This window comes from Podarcis gaigeae (assembly GCF_964106915.1).
Source record: "Podarcis gaigeae genome assembly, chromosome: 15".
NCBI lineage: Eukaryota > Metazoa > Chordata > Lepidosauria > Squamata > Lacertidae > Podarcis > Podarcis gaigeae.
Window position 1 is genome coordinate 13,819,086 of NC_139692.1, and position 19,327 is coordinate 13,838,412.

The 19,327-nt window shown below is 42.3% G+C and overlaps 1 protein-coding gene across 1 annotated transcript; it reads right to left on the minus strand.

Moving 5' to 3' along the window:
• Positions 1-1,292: 1,292 nt before the first annotated feature.
• Positions 1,293-8,353, minus strand: LOC310832182 (nucleoplasmin-like). The gene is made up of 7 exons (XM_083713826.1): positions 8,269-8,353; positions 8,095-8,180; positions 6,276-6,395; positions 5,915-6,008; positions 4,107-4,309; positions 2,766-2,835; positions 1,293-1,353 (listed from the first exon to the last, which is right to left on the minus strand). Exons 1-6 carry the CDS (start codon positions 8,336-8,338, stop codon positions 2,779-2,781), a joined length of 630 nt encoding a protein of 209 aa, XP_083569952.1. The 5' UTR covers positions 8,339-8,353; the 3' UTR covers positions 1,293-1,353; positions 2,766-2,778.
• Between the last annotated feature and the right edge of the window lie 10,974 nt (positions 8,354-19,327).

Sequence of the window (19,327 nt, forward strand, 5' to 3'; positions counted from 1 at the left end):
GCTCCCTCGGCCAATAAAGCAAGATGAGCGCTGCAACGCCAGAGTTAGCCACGACTGGACCTAATGGTCAGGGGTCCCTTTATCTTTACCTAATTTCACGCATTTTAAGGAGGTCTGGTGACTGGGAGTGGCAGCCGGGTTCATATAACACCGGTGCTAAATAAATCTTCACTGGCTCCCAGTAAGTTCCAAAGCACAATTCAAAATGTTGGTGCTGACCTTTAAAGCCCTAAACGGCCTTTATACCTAAACGGCCCATTATACCTGAAGGAGCATCTCCACCCCCATCGTTCAGCCCCGACACTGAGGTCCAGCTCCAAGGGCCTTCTGGCAGTTCCCTCACTGCAAGAAGTGAAGTTACAGGAAACTAGAGGATCTTCTGGGCAGTGGCGCCCGCCCTGTGGAACGTCCTCCCACCAGATGTCAATGAGATAAACAACTATATAACTTTTAGAAGACATCTGAAGGCAGCCCTCTAGCAGGAAGTTTTTAATGTTTGACTTTTTTACATTGGAAGCTGCTCGGAATGGCTGGAGAAACCCAGCCAGATGGATGGGGTATAAATAAAATTATTATTTTAAAAATGTATTTATGGTTTTTAGTTTATCCACTTGTTTTATTGTTGTACTCCCATTCTGAAACCAGTTTTTATGTTTCTGTGCTTTTAGGTTTGTATATATTTTATGGGCTAATAGCCGTAAATAAATAAATTTGATTTGATTTGATTTGAAACCAGTTGGTGAACTCAGATCACATCCAGCCTCTTCCTCATTACTCACAGCAAGAGCTCCAGTGCAAAACCTGCAGAGTCTCAAGTCTCCCTGCCCCCCCACCTGACAGCAAGCTTTCGAAAGGGCTTTTCCTCAAAAATATGCCCTTGTCAAATCTCTGCTGGCGGGGCTCTGCAAGGGCTTATTCCTGAAGCAGAAGCCCTTGTACATCCCCATGCTCCCCAAATTGCAGCTGTGGGGCATTTAGCCTCAGGCACCAAAACGTCACAGGCCACCCCTGGTATTCCTGCAAGTGTTTCCATATTTCTCTAAAAAGGCAAGTCACAAAGCTTATTCATGTTTTGGCTGTTCTGTTACTTAAAAGGGGACTGAACCATCAGTCCTCCTTTTCCAAACTTCAACCACTGTTAGGAAAAAAATAAATAATGCTTGTTAAAAGCCAGCATCCTAGTAGGACCTGTTCTTTTCAGTTGCCACAGGAATTGCCATTGTTGAGGGTCAGTCTTGCCTAAATTCCAGTCAGATTAAGAAAAAAGGATGGATTCAGACTCAGGAATAATACATTATGCACATTTTATTTCTTCTGAGCTGTGCTAAATAGACCCAACTCTTCTTTCGGTTCCTGGAAAAAGGAAAAAGGAAGTGTTAGGATTTTCTAGAACATGGTCACGTGTATTTATGGATAGAGGATACTCTACAGAACCTTGTGGTCTACATTGGGCTAAACACTGGTCCTTGTTCCTGGGAGGGAGTCCCTAAAGCATCCATCAAGGTTCCAAACAACAGAGGGTCTCCCAGAATCAGCTCCTCCTTCAAGGGAATAGTGCCTATATTTGTGACTGCTGCTGCTGTCTGATCTTTGACCACAATTCAGATTCATTCATTCATTCATTGATTGTAACCGCTGCATAATTGCCTGAGAAGATACCAAAAAAGCCCCACCATTTCTCTTCTTCTGAGCCTTTGGTCAATTCAGCAAACTATGGTGGTATTATTATTATTATTATTATTATTATTATTATTATTATTACTATTGTTGTTGTTGTTGTTGTTGTTGTTGTTACTGTGTTACACATTTTTTTGTTTTTATATTGCAAACCACTCTACAATCCTTGGATGAAGAGCAGTATAGACATTTAATAATTAAACAATAACAATAACCATTCCTTGAAACTCTTTTGGTTTCACTCACATGCCACAGAGCAAAAAGAATCTGGAGTCCTATAGCTGAACCTAAGAACAGCCTAATGGCTCATCTAATTCAGAATCTAGTGGCCAACACCAGGTGCCTACAGGAAACCTGCAAGCGGAAGCTGAGCTCAAAAGCAGTCCCCCCTCCTGTGGTTTCCAGCAAGTGGTACTCAGAAGCCTTTCTGCCCCCAACCATAGAGACAGAGCACAGCTATCATGGCAACTATCATGGCAACCATCATGGCAAGTAGCGATTGATAGCTCTGCCCTCCATTATGGTTCTGCTCCATGCCTAGAATCAGTAATGCTCCAGAATACCAATTGCTGGAAATCCACAAGGCGAGAGAGTGCTCTTCTATTTAGGTCCTGCTTGCAGGTTGCTCACAAATGGTTGCTGGACTCTAGATCAGGTTGCTGGACTAGATGGGCAACTGGCCTGATCCAAAAGGATTTTCTTATATATACAGCCATCGAAGACCAGATAGGGGCAGGAACATATTTCCACAAGGCCAGGAGAAATGGGACACTTGTGTATTAACAAATGTTGCTATCCACCTTAGGGAAGTCCTGTAGCCACATTCTAGGTTTGGGCATTATATAATGAATTTATTTCTTCTCTCAACCATCATCAAGAAGGTCAACAACATTGAGGGAGGGCTGTAGCTCATTGGTGGAGCTTTTGCTGAACCATGCATAAGGTCCCAACTTCCATCTCCAGTATTTCCAGGTCGGGCTAAGAAAGATTCCTGTTCAGCACCATGGAGAGTTCCTGCCAGTCAGTGCTAGGCTAGATAGCCCAATGCTCTGACCTCGGTATATGTTCTTATGTCATTTCTACCTTACCTTCAATCAGAACTTATAATCGTAGTTGTCCCTTGTTTGCAGCCTTCCCTCCTTTGCTTCCTCTTCTCCCCTGTAGAAGAAAGTTTAAACGGCACTTTCATGAAGATCAAGATGCAAAGAAGGAGGGCAATATTTTTAGGAGCACCACTTCGAACACTGAAGGGTCACTTCGAACACTGAAGGAAGTCTTAGAGTGATGCTTTTGTATCCTGAAGTACCTTTGGGGCAACAGTCTTGGATCTGCTCTAGCCACTGCCAAACCCACCCAAAACATTTTACAGTGGTATCTCGGGTTACAAATGTTTCAGGTTACATATGCTTCAGGTTACAGACTCCGCTAACCCAGAAATAGTACCTTGGTTTAAGAACTTTGCTTCAGAGTGAGAACAGAAATCGTACTCCTGCAGCGCAATGGCAGCAAGAGGCCCCATTAGCTAAAGTGGTCTTCAGGTTAAGAACAGTTTCAGGTTAAGAACGGACTTCTGGAACGAATTAAGTTCTTAACCCAAGGTACCACTGTATAGGTTGTCTGTTCATCTAGCCTGATCATCTAGCCTGGTTTAGACCAAGGGTGTTGCAAGTCTGAAATGCAACAAGGGAGCATCATTACTCTGTATGAAAAAATAAATTCTAAAATACTTCAGTATAGTCATAGAGGCTAGCTTTCTATGACCAATTTTTAGGAAGGGGGAGATCTCTAAACCTAAGTGGGGAAATAACTTCTCTATACCAGTCGTTTTTTATTTTTCCAGTGCCCACTGAAGGAATTTTAAAAACAAATTCCAGCAGACATTTTAACTGAAGTTTGATTTAATGGATTTTTTCCTTTAGATTTCTTGTACACTGCTTACAGATGACTGGGGTTAAGGGATAAGAAGAAGAAGAAGAGGAGGAGTTTGGATTTGATATCCCGCCTTTCACTCCCTTTAAGGAGTCTCAAAGCGGCTAACATTCTCCTTTCCCTTCCTCCCCCACAACAAAACTCTGTGAGGTGAGTGGGGCTGAGAGACTTCAGAGAAGTGTGACTAGCCCAAGGTCACCCAGCAGCTGCATATGGAGGAGCGGAGACGCGAACCCTGTTCCCCAGATTACGAAACTACCGCTCTTAACCACTACACCACACTGGCTCTCAAACAAATTATCTACATGGATAGGTAAAAAGGTAAAAAATAAAGGACCCCAGTGTGGTTAAGTCTAGTGTTTGTCCATAGACAGCTTTCCAGGTCATGTGGCCACCATGACTAACTTGCTTCTGGCACAATGGAACACCATGACAAAAGCCAGAGCGTACGGAAAATAACAGTAGGTGAAGATTCTCTAAATACATGAGTGTAGGCTTACCAGAGAGTCCTCCTGAATAGGTTGTGGTGCCTCTTCCTTGGATGTGCTTGCCTGCTTGCTAGATTGAGCTTTGACAGGTTTTACAGGAGAAGCCTCCATCTCATCTGTCTTTGTTGACAGGTTTTCCTTGGAAGAAGCCTCCATCTCCTCTTCCTCATTAGAGGACTCTTCCTGATCTTCATCCTCGTCCAAAGGGGGACCAACTGCAAGAGGAGAGCTGGCTCATGATCATGTAGGAGGTGGTGTATGAAAAGTTACCATGATTAATCAAGCCACAGGTAAACAGCCATGTTTCCTGCTGACTCCCAGTACGTTTCCAAGCACAGTTCAAAGTATTGGTGCTGACCATTAAAGCCCTAAACGGCCTTGGTCCAGAATACCTGAAGGAGCATTTCCACCCCCATCTATCCACCCGGACACTGAGGTCCAGCTCTGAGGGCCTTCTGGCAGTTACCTCGCTGCGAGAAGCCAAGTTACAGGGAACCAGGCAGAGGGCCTTCTTGGTAGTGGCACCCACCCTGTGGAACGCCCTCCCACCAGATGTCAAAGAGAAAAACAACTACCAGACTTTTAGAAGAAATGTGAAGGCAGCCCTGTTTAGGGAAGATTTTAATGTTTAGCAGACTATTGTATTTTAATATTTTGTTGGAAGCCACTCAGATGCCGCGTTAAATTTTGTAGATGTAATTTATGTCTGTTTTCCTTATCTAAAATGATGGCCACAGGAAATCCTGGACAGTGACTGGCACAAATGGAGCACTTGATACCCTGAAGCTATGATCCCCAGGATTATATGGGAGAAAGGGTTACTCATGATGATTATTCTGGTAATGCAAGCAGCAGCTTTTTCGAAAGCACCAGGTTTCAGGCAACACTTAAGCAATAGCAATATTTTGATATGCCCAAACACATGCATGCATGAATGAGGCAGCAATAAAGATGTACGGGGGGGGGTGATTGCAAGCGGAGAAACACTAGCCTGTCAACAGGATTTAGCCCACCTGGGCTCATGGATGACATACATAAATTCAGATGCCTATGGGGAAACAGGATACAGGATAAGCAACTATCAAGGCATGTATCCACCCGAAGTTACATGAAAAATAGATTTCAGGAGAGCCTTTGTCAAACAGCGTACTTGGTGCATCTCAAAATCAACTTTGCATCTTCCCTTCACAATCACATGCTTTAGACCACGGGAGGGGGTCTAAAGGGTGCCTGGCTGGAATTGCATCCCTGAAGCAAGATAATGCCTCTTGCTTGCCTAGATAAAACGAGAAGGGTGTGTATGCATGAGTAGAAACCTCTAATTTTTTGCATAGCTGGAATGCAGTCTCTATGACAAGAGGTTGGGAATAAAGCAGCAATGCTTGCAATGAGTTATCTGAACCAGTCGGGAGGGACAGACAGAGGTCAACCTGTTCTTCCTCCTCACCAGTTTCTTCTCTCTTAGTAAATACTCGTTCCTTCCTTTCTGGCTTTATTCCCTTCTGGATTCTTCTCCCATTTAGTCAGTATGAGTTAGCACAGGCTACCATTAGTTTTTGGCTCTATCTTGGCCACATGTAAAACCTATACTCAGAATGGTTTTCTTTGCCATGACTAATAAACTTAAGTTTATTTATTCTTTCAACCAGCTCTCTTACCAGACTGCGTATTTCTGCACTCCCCTGCGATACATTTACCAAACTCCAGCCCATGAGTCACATTTACTTTTCTCTCTGGCCTCACCCACCCTTGACATGGGGGCCCTGGAAAGGAATTCAGTCCTTGAGCTGAGAAGGATTTCCCGCCCCAGTAGACGTTACCTGATAAATATTGTCCGGCAAGGTAGACTGGCCCAGAGCCTGATTTTAGCCTGAATGTGACAGGAAGAGCCAGGTCAAGTCCCATTAAGGAAGCCTGGAGGGTACACAAGTTCATATTTTGAGACACTCACCACTACACATATCATAACATTGACATCATCAGCTATTCCATTTTGATAGATTGGCAACAAAAAACCTATTGTGATCTATGCTAGATCAGTCCTCCTCTAGTTGATGGTCTCCCCAGTCAGATCTTTGGGAGGTTCAGACAATACATTTGAGCTGTCTGGAAATTATTTTGGCAGAGGTAATCAACACTTCTAAAAAAAATGCATAAATAAATGGCAAAGGAAGTACTCACCATTGGAAGCACAGAAAGTTTCAGGGTTGCTATATGCACTGCAGTAGATGGCTTGCTATCTTTGGGGGGCAAGATCTCCAGCATATTGAGTTCATCCCTTGCATTTTCCCCTAGGCAGACCTTTTGGCAGAAATCAAAGCCATCAAGACCTCAAAGAAATTGTAGTAAGACCACTATTTCTGAAAGTAGTCTTGTATCTTTGGCATAACACCATGATAGTTCCCCCATGAGCCAACCCCAAGTACAGTGTTTTTGTTTTAGCTATAATGTAGACTGCAATCAGATTCTTGCCATCAAATGGACTGCAAATAAGAAACAAGCAAAGTGAGATACTGAACTGGATGATCTCTTTCCCACTGCAATGTGAAGTTCCCCACCACTTCAAGGCCTAGGCCAAATACAGGGAACCTGTGGCCCTCCAGACACTGAACTCAACCATGCCCTGGCACACGAGATATGAGGCACATGTGAACAGAGGTCATGTAACATTACAGTTCATTTTGGTTTGACTTGGCTGCAGAAACTGTACTTTGCTGAATAAACTGGGTGGAGGGACCAGGGTCTATTGGCTTGGTCATGGGTGAGGAACCTGTGTTCCTCTAGTTATGAGCCATAAGTGGTCAGGGATGATAGGGGTTGTGGTCCAATAACTCCTGGAGGAAACCAAATTGGTACTCTGTACCAAGAACAGGCAACCTCAGGGGCCAAAGGTGTCTTTGGCCCTCAAGGCTCTCTGCAGGCCACACATTTACTGGCCCTGCTCTGTGCCTTCCTCATGCAGAATGTATCCTTGAACACTGATAATGCTTCTTGCTTGCTTAGATGGAGACATGGGTGTGGGTAGACACCTCTGACTTTTCTGGAATGTAGCACCCCGTTAAAAAGGATCCAGGGGAGATGCTTCTGTCTGGATTTTGGGGGCCACAGCACTCCCCAGGTACAATCCAGTGGGGGAGTTACCCCTTGATGTAAGTCAGGGACTCCCTCATTTCTGGTGGGCCAGAAGGCATGGGGATCTACCTAATGCTTATGCCAAACCTCTTACATCCGTTGTCATTGAAGCTGTGGCCTGATTTCACCCAAATATTGGTTGTCATGTCTCTTATTCTTGATATTGGGGAGGACCAAAGAGTAGGGGGAACGCAATGCCTCTTGCTTGCCTAGATGAAGACAGGTGTGTGGGTAGAAACCTCTGACTTTTCTGAAATGTAGCGTGTTGAACAAATGGAAGAGTCGGGTCCATAGCTCCACCCACGTTTGCCTCTAGCCTGTGACCCATGAAAGGCTGCGCACAAAGGGATGTGACCTTCAGGCTGAAGAGGCTCCCCCCCCCACTCTTACCTGATCTAAACGTAAAGGGACCCCTGACTATTACCGGTAGGTCCAGTCGTGACCAACTCTGGGGTTGTGGCGCTCATCTCACTTTATTGGCTGAGGGAGCCGGCGTACAGCTTCCGGGTCATGTGGCCAGCATGACTAAGGTGCTGCTGGCAAACCAGAGCAGCGCACAGAAACGCCGTTTACCTTCTCACCAGAGCGGTACCTATTTATCTACTAGCACTTCGCGCTTTCGAACTGCTAGGTTGGCAGGAGCAGGGATTGAGCAACAGGAGCTCACCCCATTGCAGGGATTCGAATTGCCAACCTTCTGATCGGCAAGTCCTAGGCTCTGTGGTTTAACCCACAGTGCCACCCGCTTACCTCCTCTATATACACCCAAAGTCAAACCTTCTCACACACCAGATGTGAACCAAATGCTACATACCATGGCCAGCCAACTGTTAATATCCTTCACCGACAAGGCTAGCAAGTTACTTACTGTCCTCAGGGACAGCTGCTGCTCATATGCCTCCTCTTCTGGAATATCAAATGTGTAGCTCGGGTTCTTACCATCTAGACGACATCCTGTGCAAAATAAAGGAGATGTCAGAAAGCCCTCACCAGCCAATGAGCAAAGGCTTCTTAGTGCGCACGGAGATGCAAAACTTCTTACCCCAAATGACACAAGTAGGCTGCTCTGACCTAGAGCTTTGAGTGGTGGCCGTGCTGTCTTCCAGTACCATTATTTACAGAGGGATAAATCTGAGGGGGAAAAAAGGAATGTGGTAAAACCTGTACTTTTCTAACAAGGAGAGAACCTGGAAAATATAGAAAAGGCAGCGTGCCTCATTTCAGCTCTGCAAATGCTCTTTTGCTTTGAGAGGTAAACTGGAGGAAAGGTTACAAAACGAATACTTTTATTATCTTTTTCGAAAAAGGAAATTGCATCAGCTGCAAGCGACTATTAAGAGCACTGCAGCAGGTATGGTAGGGGAGTTTCCTCTGAACCACAGGAATGGAGGAAAATCTAGCTTCTGAAAGCTGTATTGCCAGCCAATGGCTGTTTATATACCAGTGAGGAAGAGCTACATTTAATAGCTGAATATGCACTCCCCACCTTCCCAAGCACCGAGTACAGTACAGTATGAGAGTCAACACAGCCTTTGAAACTTGCATGTCTCTGAATTTTGCAATGAAGTTCTCCAGCCAAGCAACGTGCACAAAAATGCATATATTAGCTAACAGTTTTACACACAAGATTAATCCCCAAGTTTAGAATTAGGCTGACATTCCAGTCTAGAGCCAAGATAGAAAGGTTCTTCATGGATAAATATTTTGGCCTTTGTTATTCACAGGTGTATGTATGTGTAAGCACATACGTCAGAAAAACAGCAGACACACTGAATTAGAGACATGTTACTGATGGTATGCTCTAAACTAGAATCTGTGAGGAGGGAGTTATTTGCTAAAGGCTCCTGGTGGAAAACAGATAGAGTCAAATAATGCTACCAATTTTTATTTTTATTTTTTAAAAAGAATATCGAGAATGTATAGGCTTCTTCTAGAATGGGAGGTGAAAGCTAAAGAGATGAAAGAAGTAATAATTAAGTGGGAGAAAGATTTTGGTAAAAATATCCAACTATTGGCATGGGAAAGATTATGGAATAAAGAATAGAAATTTATGGCCTGTTATACACTAAAAGAAAATCTTTTGAAGATGTTTTACAGGTGGTATATAACTCCCAGCAAACTATCCAAAATTTATAAAACAAGATCTAATACGTGCTGGAGGTGTGGTGGGGTTGCAAAAAAAAATAATTGGGATTTGAAGAATTGGAAAAAAAAATGTTTAAGAAAACTTTCATAAAGAAACCAGAAGCCTTCCTCTTAGGCATTTTAGATTCAAATATTCCAAATAAAAAAAGAGAATATTTTTATATACTACAACGGCAGCAAGAATATTAATTGCCAGAAATTAGAAAGGAGAATTAGTACCAACAAAAGAGGAATTATTTGAATATCTCAAACTGGCAAAAATGACAGACAATTAGGAGACAGCCAAACCAAAAGTTCAAAAAGGAGTGGGAAATTTATAAAGTTAAAACCTGGGCATGCTTTCTTCACAAACTACAATATGGATTATTAGTATTCAGATAACAGAAGAAATGGCAAAATGGTTAAGGAAGCAGTTAATTCAACAGGTAAGACAGACCCGCTTTGAGAAAGACGAAGTCTATTGGGGAAGATAAGGAACTGGGAATTAAGAACATGGTGGCATAAGTTCTTTCGTAAGAACATATGGATTTATTGATGTTTTTGGGGGGTTGTTATTTTATCATTTTTGTTAATTTTTTGTGTGTATTTGTTAAGTAAGAAAACTAACAAACATATAAAAAAACAAGTCAAGTCAAGGTAAAACACAAGAGCAACTCTTTGAGAAGGAGACTAGCTAGGGAATCTTACACAAGAGGGGGAGATTAAGTAGGCAGAAGTATTTTTACTGGGATTTCTTCCTTGCTTTACGCTTTTGTTGGCAGCAGTATGAACAGCATTTCTTAAATTTTGCCAATAGCGAGGAAATAAGGGGAACAGGAACTCATTGCAATCAAGTCATATCAAGTTTTGCATTCATAGATAGAGAATTGCAAATTGTTATTTCCCTTCCATGGTGGAGTTGGGACATACAACCTGCTGTATTACAATGAGAAGGCTAAAGAGTTTTGCTTTGTTTGTGTCTACATGCACCGGCGATTAGTGGTGCCAATGTTGGTTTAGAAGTCACCTACCAGAAACAAGCCTATGTAACAGCAAAATGACTGATCTCAGAGCACAGACAACAAATCTATTACCCTCTGCTCCAAGTCAGCTAATTCTAGCTATCTCCAGCCTTCCAAGTTAATTCTTAAAAACTGATTCTAAGCTGTTCTTCCTATCTGTTTCAATGTTAGATTCCAAAGGTTTCAGAAAGGTCACAGCTTTCAAATCACTTTACCATACTTTTGTTTGAACATCTTAATTACATTGAATAGGCACCCAACAATGTTTTCTCAAGCAGAACACAGTTCAACAAATCTTCAAATGTATGGCTAGCTTTACAGATTCAAGGTTTTATAGACAATGGATTCTACATTCAGTTATGATTTGTTTCTTTTACTAATCTTTCCAACTGTGACTAAGTTCTAGATATCGCCAAAGCTTGTCAATTGGAGAAATGTTAAACAGAACTCCAATTCTCCACATTCCCCAATTACAGGCCCAGCTCCTCACTTACTGTACTTTTTCTTGGCAAGCTGCGGTTGGGTACAATCCTGCAACTCACTCCTGCTTACTACAGCATCATAATTGCAAGAGTGCCCTGTTTAAAAAATATTAAGCATATCAGAAGACTTTGAAACAAGCCTCTTTCATCTTCACTACTGCTATTCAGATGAAGCAACAGGGGGGTATCCTTTTTACAGCCCTGTGAAATAAAGATTAAAGAGCACCTTTCCAAGGCATAGGCAACGCCCCTAAGCCTTTAATAAGAAATACTACAAAAATGAAGTTTCCAAAGCAAATAATAATATAGCTGAAATGCCCTCTAAGTTACCACAGAATAAGCATACTAGCCCAACATATAAAATAACCATTCAAGTTACAGCTTTTTCCTACCACTTTTAGGTCCGTGAAGGAGTCAGTGCCGCTCACAAAAACTGTAACTCAGGAGCCTCCCAAACAAACTAGAGACCGTTTATATAGAGAGATAAGGTGCTTAGCTTCAGCTTGGGCCAATGAACTTAGCCCTGAAACAAGATGCTAACATTTTATCTTAAAGAGACCCAACTCTTGGGTGCCCCAGTGTGCGAGACTGCATCTATCTCCAAAACTGAGCAGTGCACAAAAGGATGAAACAGGCATGATCACTTCCAGTTCTTTAATTAAGGAGCAAGCCTTATAAAATCCATGTAATGCAACCATCTGGTTAGTAAGTACATTACTAGCATGGTCTTAGTGAAACTGAAGGCAGGGTTTCTGCCCCTGTAATAGTTGTGATGGTGTAACTTGCATCCGACTACCCTACATGCGATTGAAGGCTACTGCTTTTTTCGCCTTCACTCTTACATTAGATCACCATAACTGCCCTATCATTTAAGCCTATGGCTGTACGTTAAAATGTAACATTGTTTCCAGGTAGCCTGTTTATTGAGCACTCATCCTTATTCATTTGCATAAAGATCTCAGGGAGGTTAGAGAACATCACCCTGTTGAAGTCAGCTGTTTCTGATTTCTTCACCGTGAGTTTTTATGCAGTCATAGCAAGCACTTTTTATCCTGCACTTTTGAGTGCATTTTCCAATAACTTTTCTTATTGGTTTCTCTCTTCTTCTTTTGAAGGGGTGATGGGTTTGCTGTGCAATGTGAATTCACCAGTATGCGATTGAATCCCACCCCAAAATCGTGACAGTTTGTGTGCCTTTAAGAGGGCATTTCAGCAAGGAATAGCTTGTCCTATCCAAAGGCTGTAGGGGAAGAGATGCAAAGGGCTTCTGATTTTTTAAATAATTATATAGGAGAGGTCCTAAAGAGAGCCCTGTTGGATCAGACCAATGACCCATCTAGTCCAATATCCTATTTTCACAGAAGGACCCAAGTACAACAGCACTCTCTCTACCTCTGATTCTCAGTGACTCACAGTTAGAGGCATACTTGATCCAAAAATAGAGACAGAAAATAGCCAAGGTTATTTATGTATGCTACTGCTGCGGCCCATGTTTTGTTAGCCCAAAAATGGAAAGCGAGCGAGGTCCCAACCAAAGAAGATTGGCAACTTAAGTTGACAGAATATGCACAACTTGCAGACTTAACATAAGAATAAGAGAAGAAGAAACAACTTTTAAAGAAGACTGGAAAAAGTTTATTGAATATATGGGAAATAATTGTGTACAGCTAAAAACGCTGGCAGCATTAAGATACATTCAACAGTGTAAATAAGTTTTGATGGATGCAATAATGGAATACTGATTGATACAGTTTTTGTAAAATATGCAGAGATTTATTATATGTAAAATGAACCATGGAAAGAGAAGAAGAAAAGTCATTGATATCTTAAGGGTGTAAAATGAGTATTTTAAATTGTAAAACACAATGAATATATATATATATATTCTCTTTCCATGGTTCACACACACACGAGAGAAAATAGCCAACATGACTTGTGACCCTGGATAATCTTATTCTCCACGAAATTGTCTCATCTTCTTTTAAAGCCATCCAAGCTGGTATCCATCACTACATTTCCATATGATGTGGACTGAATCTCTAGCCCTCCAGATGTTGTTAGACATTAGTCATGTGGCTGAGGCTGGTGGAGCTGGAGTCCAGAAACATCTGGAGGGCTACAGGTTCCCCATCCCTGGAGTAGGTCCAGATTTTCCAAGGAACTGGATAAGGAATAAACAAACATCCCTTGTAAAGGCCTTCTTGCTTCAAATATTCTTACCAAGAGGAGGAAACTTTGCTCTCCCTCATCCAATCCTTTTTGAGGGTACAAGCATTTCCTTCGTTTTCCAAGCCATCGCTGCTCTGAAGGTGAGAGGAACCGAACCTGAAAGGATTCTCTCTTTTGTGTAGTTCTTAAAATACTGGAGAAACAAACTCATGTTGTGAATTTGGTGAACTTAAGGGAAGCGAGGGTCACTTCCAGATGATCTGTTTGGTGTGCATTCCTCCTGCTTCATTCACACCAAAGTTTGCAGAGAGTTTTATACAATGGGACTGTTTATCAAGCATTCATTCTGTGAACAAATGAAATAGGATGTGGCATTATTGCACACTTTCCACTGCAATTTCCACCCATTGTCCTTACTACAAAGGTTTCATTTTTAGGGGGAAGTGGGCTAGTCACCCAACAGGACCAAATTCACTTCTCTTATGTAATCTGAATTTGCTGGTATGGTGGTGCTATGGTCTAAACCACTGAGCCTTGGGCTTGCCGATTGGAAGGTCGGCAGTTCAAATCCCCATGACAGGGTGAGTTCCCGTTGCTGAGTCCCTGCTCCTGCCAACCTAGCAGTCAAAGTGCAAGTAGATAAAGCATGTCAAAGTGCAAGTAGATAAAGAGGTACCACTCCAGCAGGAAGGTAAATGGCATTTCCGTGCGCTGCTCTGGTTTTGGCAGAAGCGGCTTAGTCATGCTGGCCACATGACCCAGAAAAACTTTCTGCGGACAAATGTCGGCTCCCTCAGCCAATAAAGCAAGATGAGCACTGCTACCCCAGAGTCATTCGTGACTGGATTTAACTGTCAGGAGTCCTTTACCTTTAATCATCATCACCATCACCATCATCAACAAACAGCCTGCAAGTCACTGAGGTATAATGCACCCATGTCTGCAGATGCTAGATTCTACAAAACAGCTGTAAAATGTTCAGATGGGGAGGGTAATTTCCCCAATAAGAAGTGGTACAATCCCTCTCCCCCAGCTTCAAATCTCTCATCCCTGTTGTCATTCCACATCTCCATCTCCACCTCTAGAGCTATTTGGTTTTCCCACTGAATGCCTGCTCATCCGGCAGCTGTTAAAGAGCCCTACAAAGGAAAGAAATAAAAGGCAGCCACCCTACAACTAGGATAGCAAGATGCTGTATAAGAAAGGGATCAGGTTCCTGCACCTTTAATTGTTGTGCAGAAAATGGGATTTCGGCAGGTGTAGCATGTCATGCAAGCTAAACCTGCTGAAATTTTCTCTTAAAGGTGCAGGAACCCTCTCCTGTGTTTCGTTTTGCAGCCGACCCTTGCTTGTGGTCTTCCCATAAGAATCTGGCTGACCATTGTAAGAGCAGAACTCTGAACTATATGAGCCTTGTGGCCTGATCCAGCAGCACTTTTCTTATGTTTGAAGAGAAATGAGTCAACACATGCCTATCTCTCCACCTAGTCTTATTCACTGGTTTGTTATAAGGATAAAGTAACAGGCCAGGCACCATGTAAACTCTCTTCGGTTCCATGGTGGGGAAATATATGTGCTCAGGATTGCAGTCTTAGTCTCAGTTAAGTGTGTGTTTACCACCTTATGAAAGGCCTCCAGGCAGATTTCTGAAAGTTTATTGATAAAAGGAACTACATTGGGAAATTATTCACGGTGGGTGCCAATGGGATATGTATCTGTTTGGACACTTTGTCAGTTTGCATTTTTTGGTGCAGAAGGTACTGATCTGCTGTACAGAGATATTTTCTATTCTAATAGATTCAAGAGGGTTCTGAAAGCTTCTCTGTGTGATACAAGCTGGTAGTTTCTAGTTAACAAGCAAGCTTCTGTTCTGCTTGAAAACAAGCAGAAGGTTCCTGGTGTTTTGACGATTCCTTCAGAGAAGCTGAGTACAGCTGGTTTAAAAACTGATTCTGTTATCTCTTTCACTCAAGGTCATGCTAACTATAATTATAGGCCAGAAGGAGCCTGGGTTTCACTTTCTGTCTCTTTTTCCTTCTGCTGTGGTGTTCTGTACGTAGTACGTTTAAGTGTTAAGGTTTTAGTCTTATAGTATGTTTAAGTTAAGTTTGCTGCAACTGGATTTCTTATGGACTGTGCCAATCCTGAAGATGTATGGATTTGTGACCATTAAGCACATTTGCCTTTGGTAGTGAAAAGCTCTGCTGGATGAAGCTAACTGCCTCTGGTCTATTTGGGGGGAATCCTGCAACGTGTTTACATTTTTACTCTGCTAAGTATACGTCTGAGTCTGCTCTGGATCAATAGGAGCAGAAATCATAATACATCTTCTCCATCATCTCTCACAAACACACCTGGCCTCCAATATCCTGCTGCTTCTGATAGCAAAGAACGCGGGAGAAGGGAAAAAGGCATACATTGTGATAGATGATGGCAGCTGCAGATTGGGCATGCAGGGTGACAAAAGAAGCAGGAAAAGAATGGTGCTGTGCCAGAATCTTTATTCCAATTTGTCAAAAAGGTTCTCTTGGCCTCCAAGGAGTGAGGTGGGAAGGCTCCATTTTTTTGTCTTCATTTTTGCTGCACTTCAGAATTTCTTTAGTATTTTGGTGAAAGCAGGGCTGCTTGTGCGATAGCCAAAGGTGTGGTTCATGTTTCTTCTTTACAGTATGCATCTCTCTGCAGACTCCCTGGCTGCCTGTGATTTCTGGAAAGAGGAATCTTGTGATGTCTTCCCCAGGGCTTTGACTAAAGCATGGCAACTCAAGAAAGCTGCAGAGTGCAAGCCACGAGTGAGATGATTTGCACAATGAAGGAAAGGACACCCACAAAACACCCCTTGGCCACCTCAAATCTAAAGCAAGTGCTGTTAATTTGGCAATCCAGCCAAGGCCAGTGCATACCATGCCCAAGCCTAATACTCAGTGGATCCCTCAATAGAGGCTTCCATTTTGTGGATCCCAAATTCATTAAGTTGTAGGAAGCAATGAGAAGGAATAAATGGACAGTTCTCAGAATGAAGACATGTATAAAGTGAAGCCCCCTGAGGATCGGTATTGGGTCCTGTGCTCTTTAACTTGCTCATAAATGAACTAGAGTTAGGAGCGAGCAGTGATGTGGCCAAGTTTGCTGATGATACTAAATTGTCAGGGGTCATAAAAACAAAAAGATCTCCAAAAGAACCTCTTCAAACTGAGCATTTATATGTGGCTGCTCTGCTGTCTGCATAACTGTAAATGTTCCGTAACTGATGAGTATGCCTAGATTAATAAAAACCCTGCATCCCACTCATGGGACTATTACCAGGATATTTTCTCTCTCCTTGCTAATTTTCAAGGCGTTTTCTTTTCTTGTTAACTGATAAAGTGGTGGTGGAGAATGCAGGAGAAATTTATTGGCACATCATGAGCAAGAGCATGCTGCTCCTGACCTCTTGGTGCTGAAGGCTTTTGTTCTCCTAAGATCACCTCCACTTCCCATTCAAAACTACATGTTGCAATAATCTGTAGAACAGCAAGAGATTTCGTGCCATGTGTAGGGACCATATAATCTGTAACCTTCACATTGCTGGAGGCAACCAACCACGGTAGCGATCAAGGTTTTTGCTGAAAAGGGAAAAAGAAACTGATCATTGCATTGGCTGGAAAGAGAGTTGCAAAACAGCCATTTCCCTCTGTTCCCTCTGATCTTTCTGAATAATATGAGGTCTCACTGAAAAGGAATGTGCCTTTCACTCTTGAATCCTGTCTCTCTCTCAATGATTTAAATCAGGTATGGGGAACCTTTTTGCCTCCCGATGTTGGTGAACTATAGTTCTCTTCAGCCCTAACAGCTCTCTTCCTCTTCCCAATTCTGCCAAGACTCACATGCTTGAAGGTCAGTAGATCTGATAGGAAGCGATGTAACAGTAAATTTGCTGGCCTCTCTCATCTCTATGCTCCTTAGCAGCTGATATCAAGAGCCACCAGTGATTAATAAAGGCCCACTCTACTTCTTTAACTGTTTTTCTAGTGGCATGGTGCTATTGAAACTTCCCACAATCTCCCAATGTAGCCATGCTAGGCGTTTTATGGAAAATGAAAATGGCAGCTGCCAGACTTTCCCTTTGAGCAGCTTAGTACTTATAGGGTTGCTGCTGCCTCTACCCAGTAAACCTGCTAAGGGGCCTTACTGATGCAGGAGAGGACATAATGGTGGGGCTGGTTATGAGTGTAAGACAGCCTGCTTAATGAGAATTCATCCTTATTGATTTGCACCAAGTTTACATGGGGTGGGGCTGTTTATTGAGTATCATTAATTACTATTAATAATTATTTATTTTTATTTTTATTTTTATTTTTATTTTTATTTTTATTTTTATTTTTATTTTTATTTTTATTTTTATTAATATACTGCCCTATACCCAGAGGTCTCAGGGTGGTTCACATAAAAAGATCACAGTATATAAATTAAAATTAAAAGCAATAACCCAATAATACCCCCCCCCCCAAAAAAAGAGCCACATTTTGAAAGGGTATGGGATGTTGATCAGGTCAACCAAAGGCCTGGTTAAAAAGGAAGGTTTTTGCCTGGTGCCTAAAGGTGTATAATGAAGGCGCCAGGCAAACTTCCCTGGGGAGAGCATTCCACAGACAGGGAGCCACTTCACAGAAGGCCTGTTCTCGTGTTGCCACCCTCTGGACCTCTTGAGGAGGCAGCACATGAAGGAGGGCCTCAGAAGATGATCTCAGGGTCTGGGTAGGTTCATATGGAAAGAGGCAGTCCTTGAGGTATTGCAGTCCTGAGCCATTTAAGCCTTTATAGGTCAAAACCAGCACTTTGAATTGGGCCCGGAAACTTAATCCGTAGCTAGTGCAGTTAGACCAGGATCAGTGTAATATGCTCAAACCGTCTGAATTCTGCACTAGCTAGTTTCTGAACCGTCTTCAGAGGCAGCCCTACGCCTAATGCATTGCAGTAATCTAACCTTGAGGTTACCAGAGCATAGATAACAGTAGTTGTCATTCTGATTAGTTTGTGGGGAGGTTATTTGACATCAAGCAGTTGTTCTCCCACGCCTTCCAATGCATTTTCTTGCTACTTTCCTTGCTGCAAAGGAAAATCTGTTTTATTATTATTATTTGGAAGTAAGTTTATTGCACAAGACCAGCAACGGAGAATCTCTGGCCTTTTCCCCAGGGCACAAACCTTTCTGAGACACATTGCCTCACCACCCCTGCTTTGAACCTTCTTTGAGGGATTTTTTCTGGGTGGAATATATCCTTGAACTCTGAGAATGCTTGTTGCTTATCTAGATGGAGCCTAGAGAGGGATGTCTACTGGACTAAGGTCAAATTTGCATTTGTTGCACTGCCTACTTTTGCCACTGGGCGTGACCCAGATGGGACCGTGGCCTTCCAGTTGAAAAACATTCCCCATCTCTACACAAGAGTATCAAATCCACTTTAACTGTGTTACCTGAATTCACTGGTAGGCAATTGCATCCGACCTGCAAAATATTTGCAGCCTGGAAGCAACCACAATGTTTTTAGAACTGTGAAGTCAATCTGGAAGACCCTCCACTGCATTGAACCCAAATATATGATTCTTCGTCCACTTACAAATATATAGGTTTAATGTATAGCAGGCTGCTTCACCTCCAGCCCAGCACAATTCCTTTTTTGCTGGACAAATCCCAGTTTTCCGTGGCTTTCTACATTGGAAACACCAGGTGGCATTTGCTGTAGAAGAGGAGAAGAAAGAAGGGGGGAGAGTTTGTAATAGGAACTTACATTGGCCTAAATGCAAATTTGCTTTACAAATGCTTCTAGTTCTGAGATATTATATATATATATATATATATATATATATATATATATATATATATGATTTTAAAAATTAGATACATGGGAGCAATTTAGGTCTCATGTAGGAGAATATTTTAAACTGGCAGACTCATTCAGGATCAAATTATATTTTACTTTTAATGCAAATACATACTCCTGGGGAGCAAGAAATGCTAATTCAATATGTGAGGTATGTGGGGAGTTTTCAGCAAGTCTGTTGTCCATGAGGAAGGGAAGTTTAGTTGGCCAAAAGCTCCCCATAATACAATTCCCAGATTGTGGAATGTATCATGCCATTATTGTATATTTTTGACAATTCACCAAGAGTCAAAACTAGGTCTCTGTGGACCTGTCCTGTCCAGTCCACCCCAGTTCTGCCTGGAGAAAGGACTAAGTCTATCCTGTCCCAGTTTCTGTGTGGGTTTTAAAGAGGAAATCCTTAAAAGTGCATGCAGAAATATAAATTTAAAAAATTAATG

Excerpts from the sequence above, each read along its gene's own strand:
- LOC310832182 (XM_083713826.1), bottom strand. The coding sequence starts at position 8,338 with ATGGTACTGGAAGACAGCACGGCCACCACTCAAAGCTCTAGGTCAGAG. Across the intron at positions 8,181-8,268 it reads GCCTACTTGTGTCATTTGGG|GATGTCGTCTAGATGGTAAG; the intron begins GTAAGAAGTTTT and ends TATTTTGCACAG. Across the intron at positions 4,310-5,914 it reads TGCCGGACAATATTTATCAG|TTGGTCCCCCTTTGGACGAG; the intron begins GTAACGTCTACT and ends CTCCTCTTGCAG.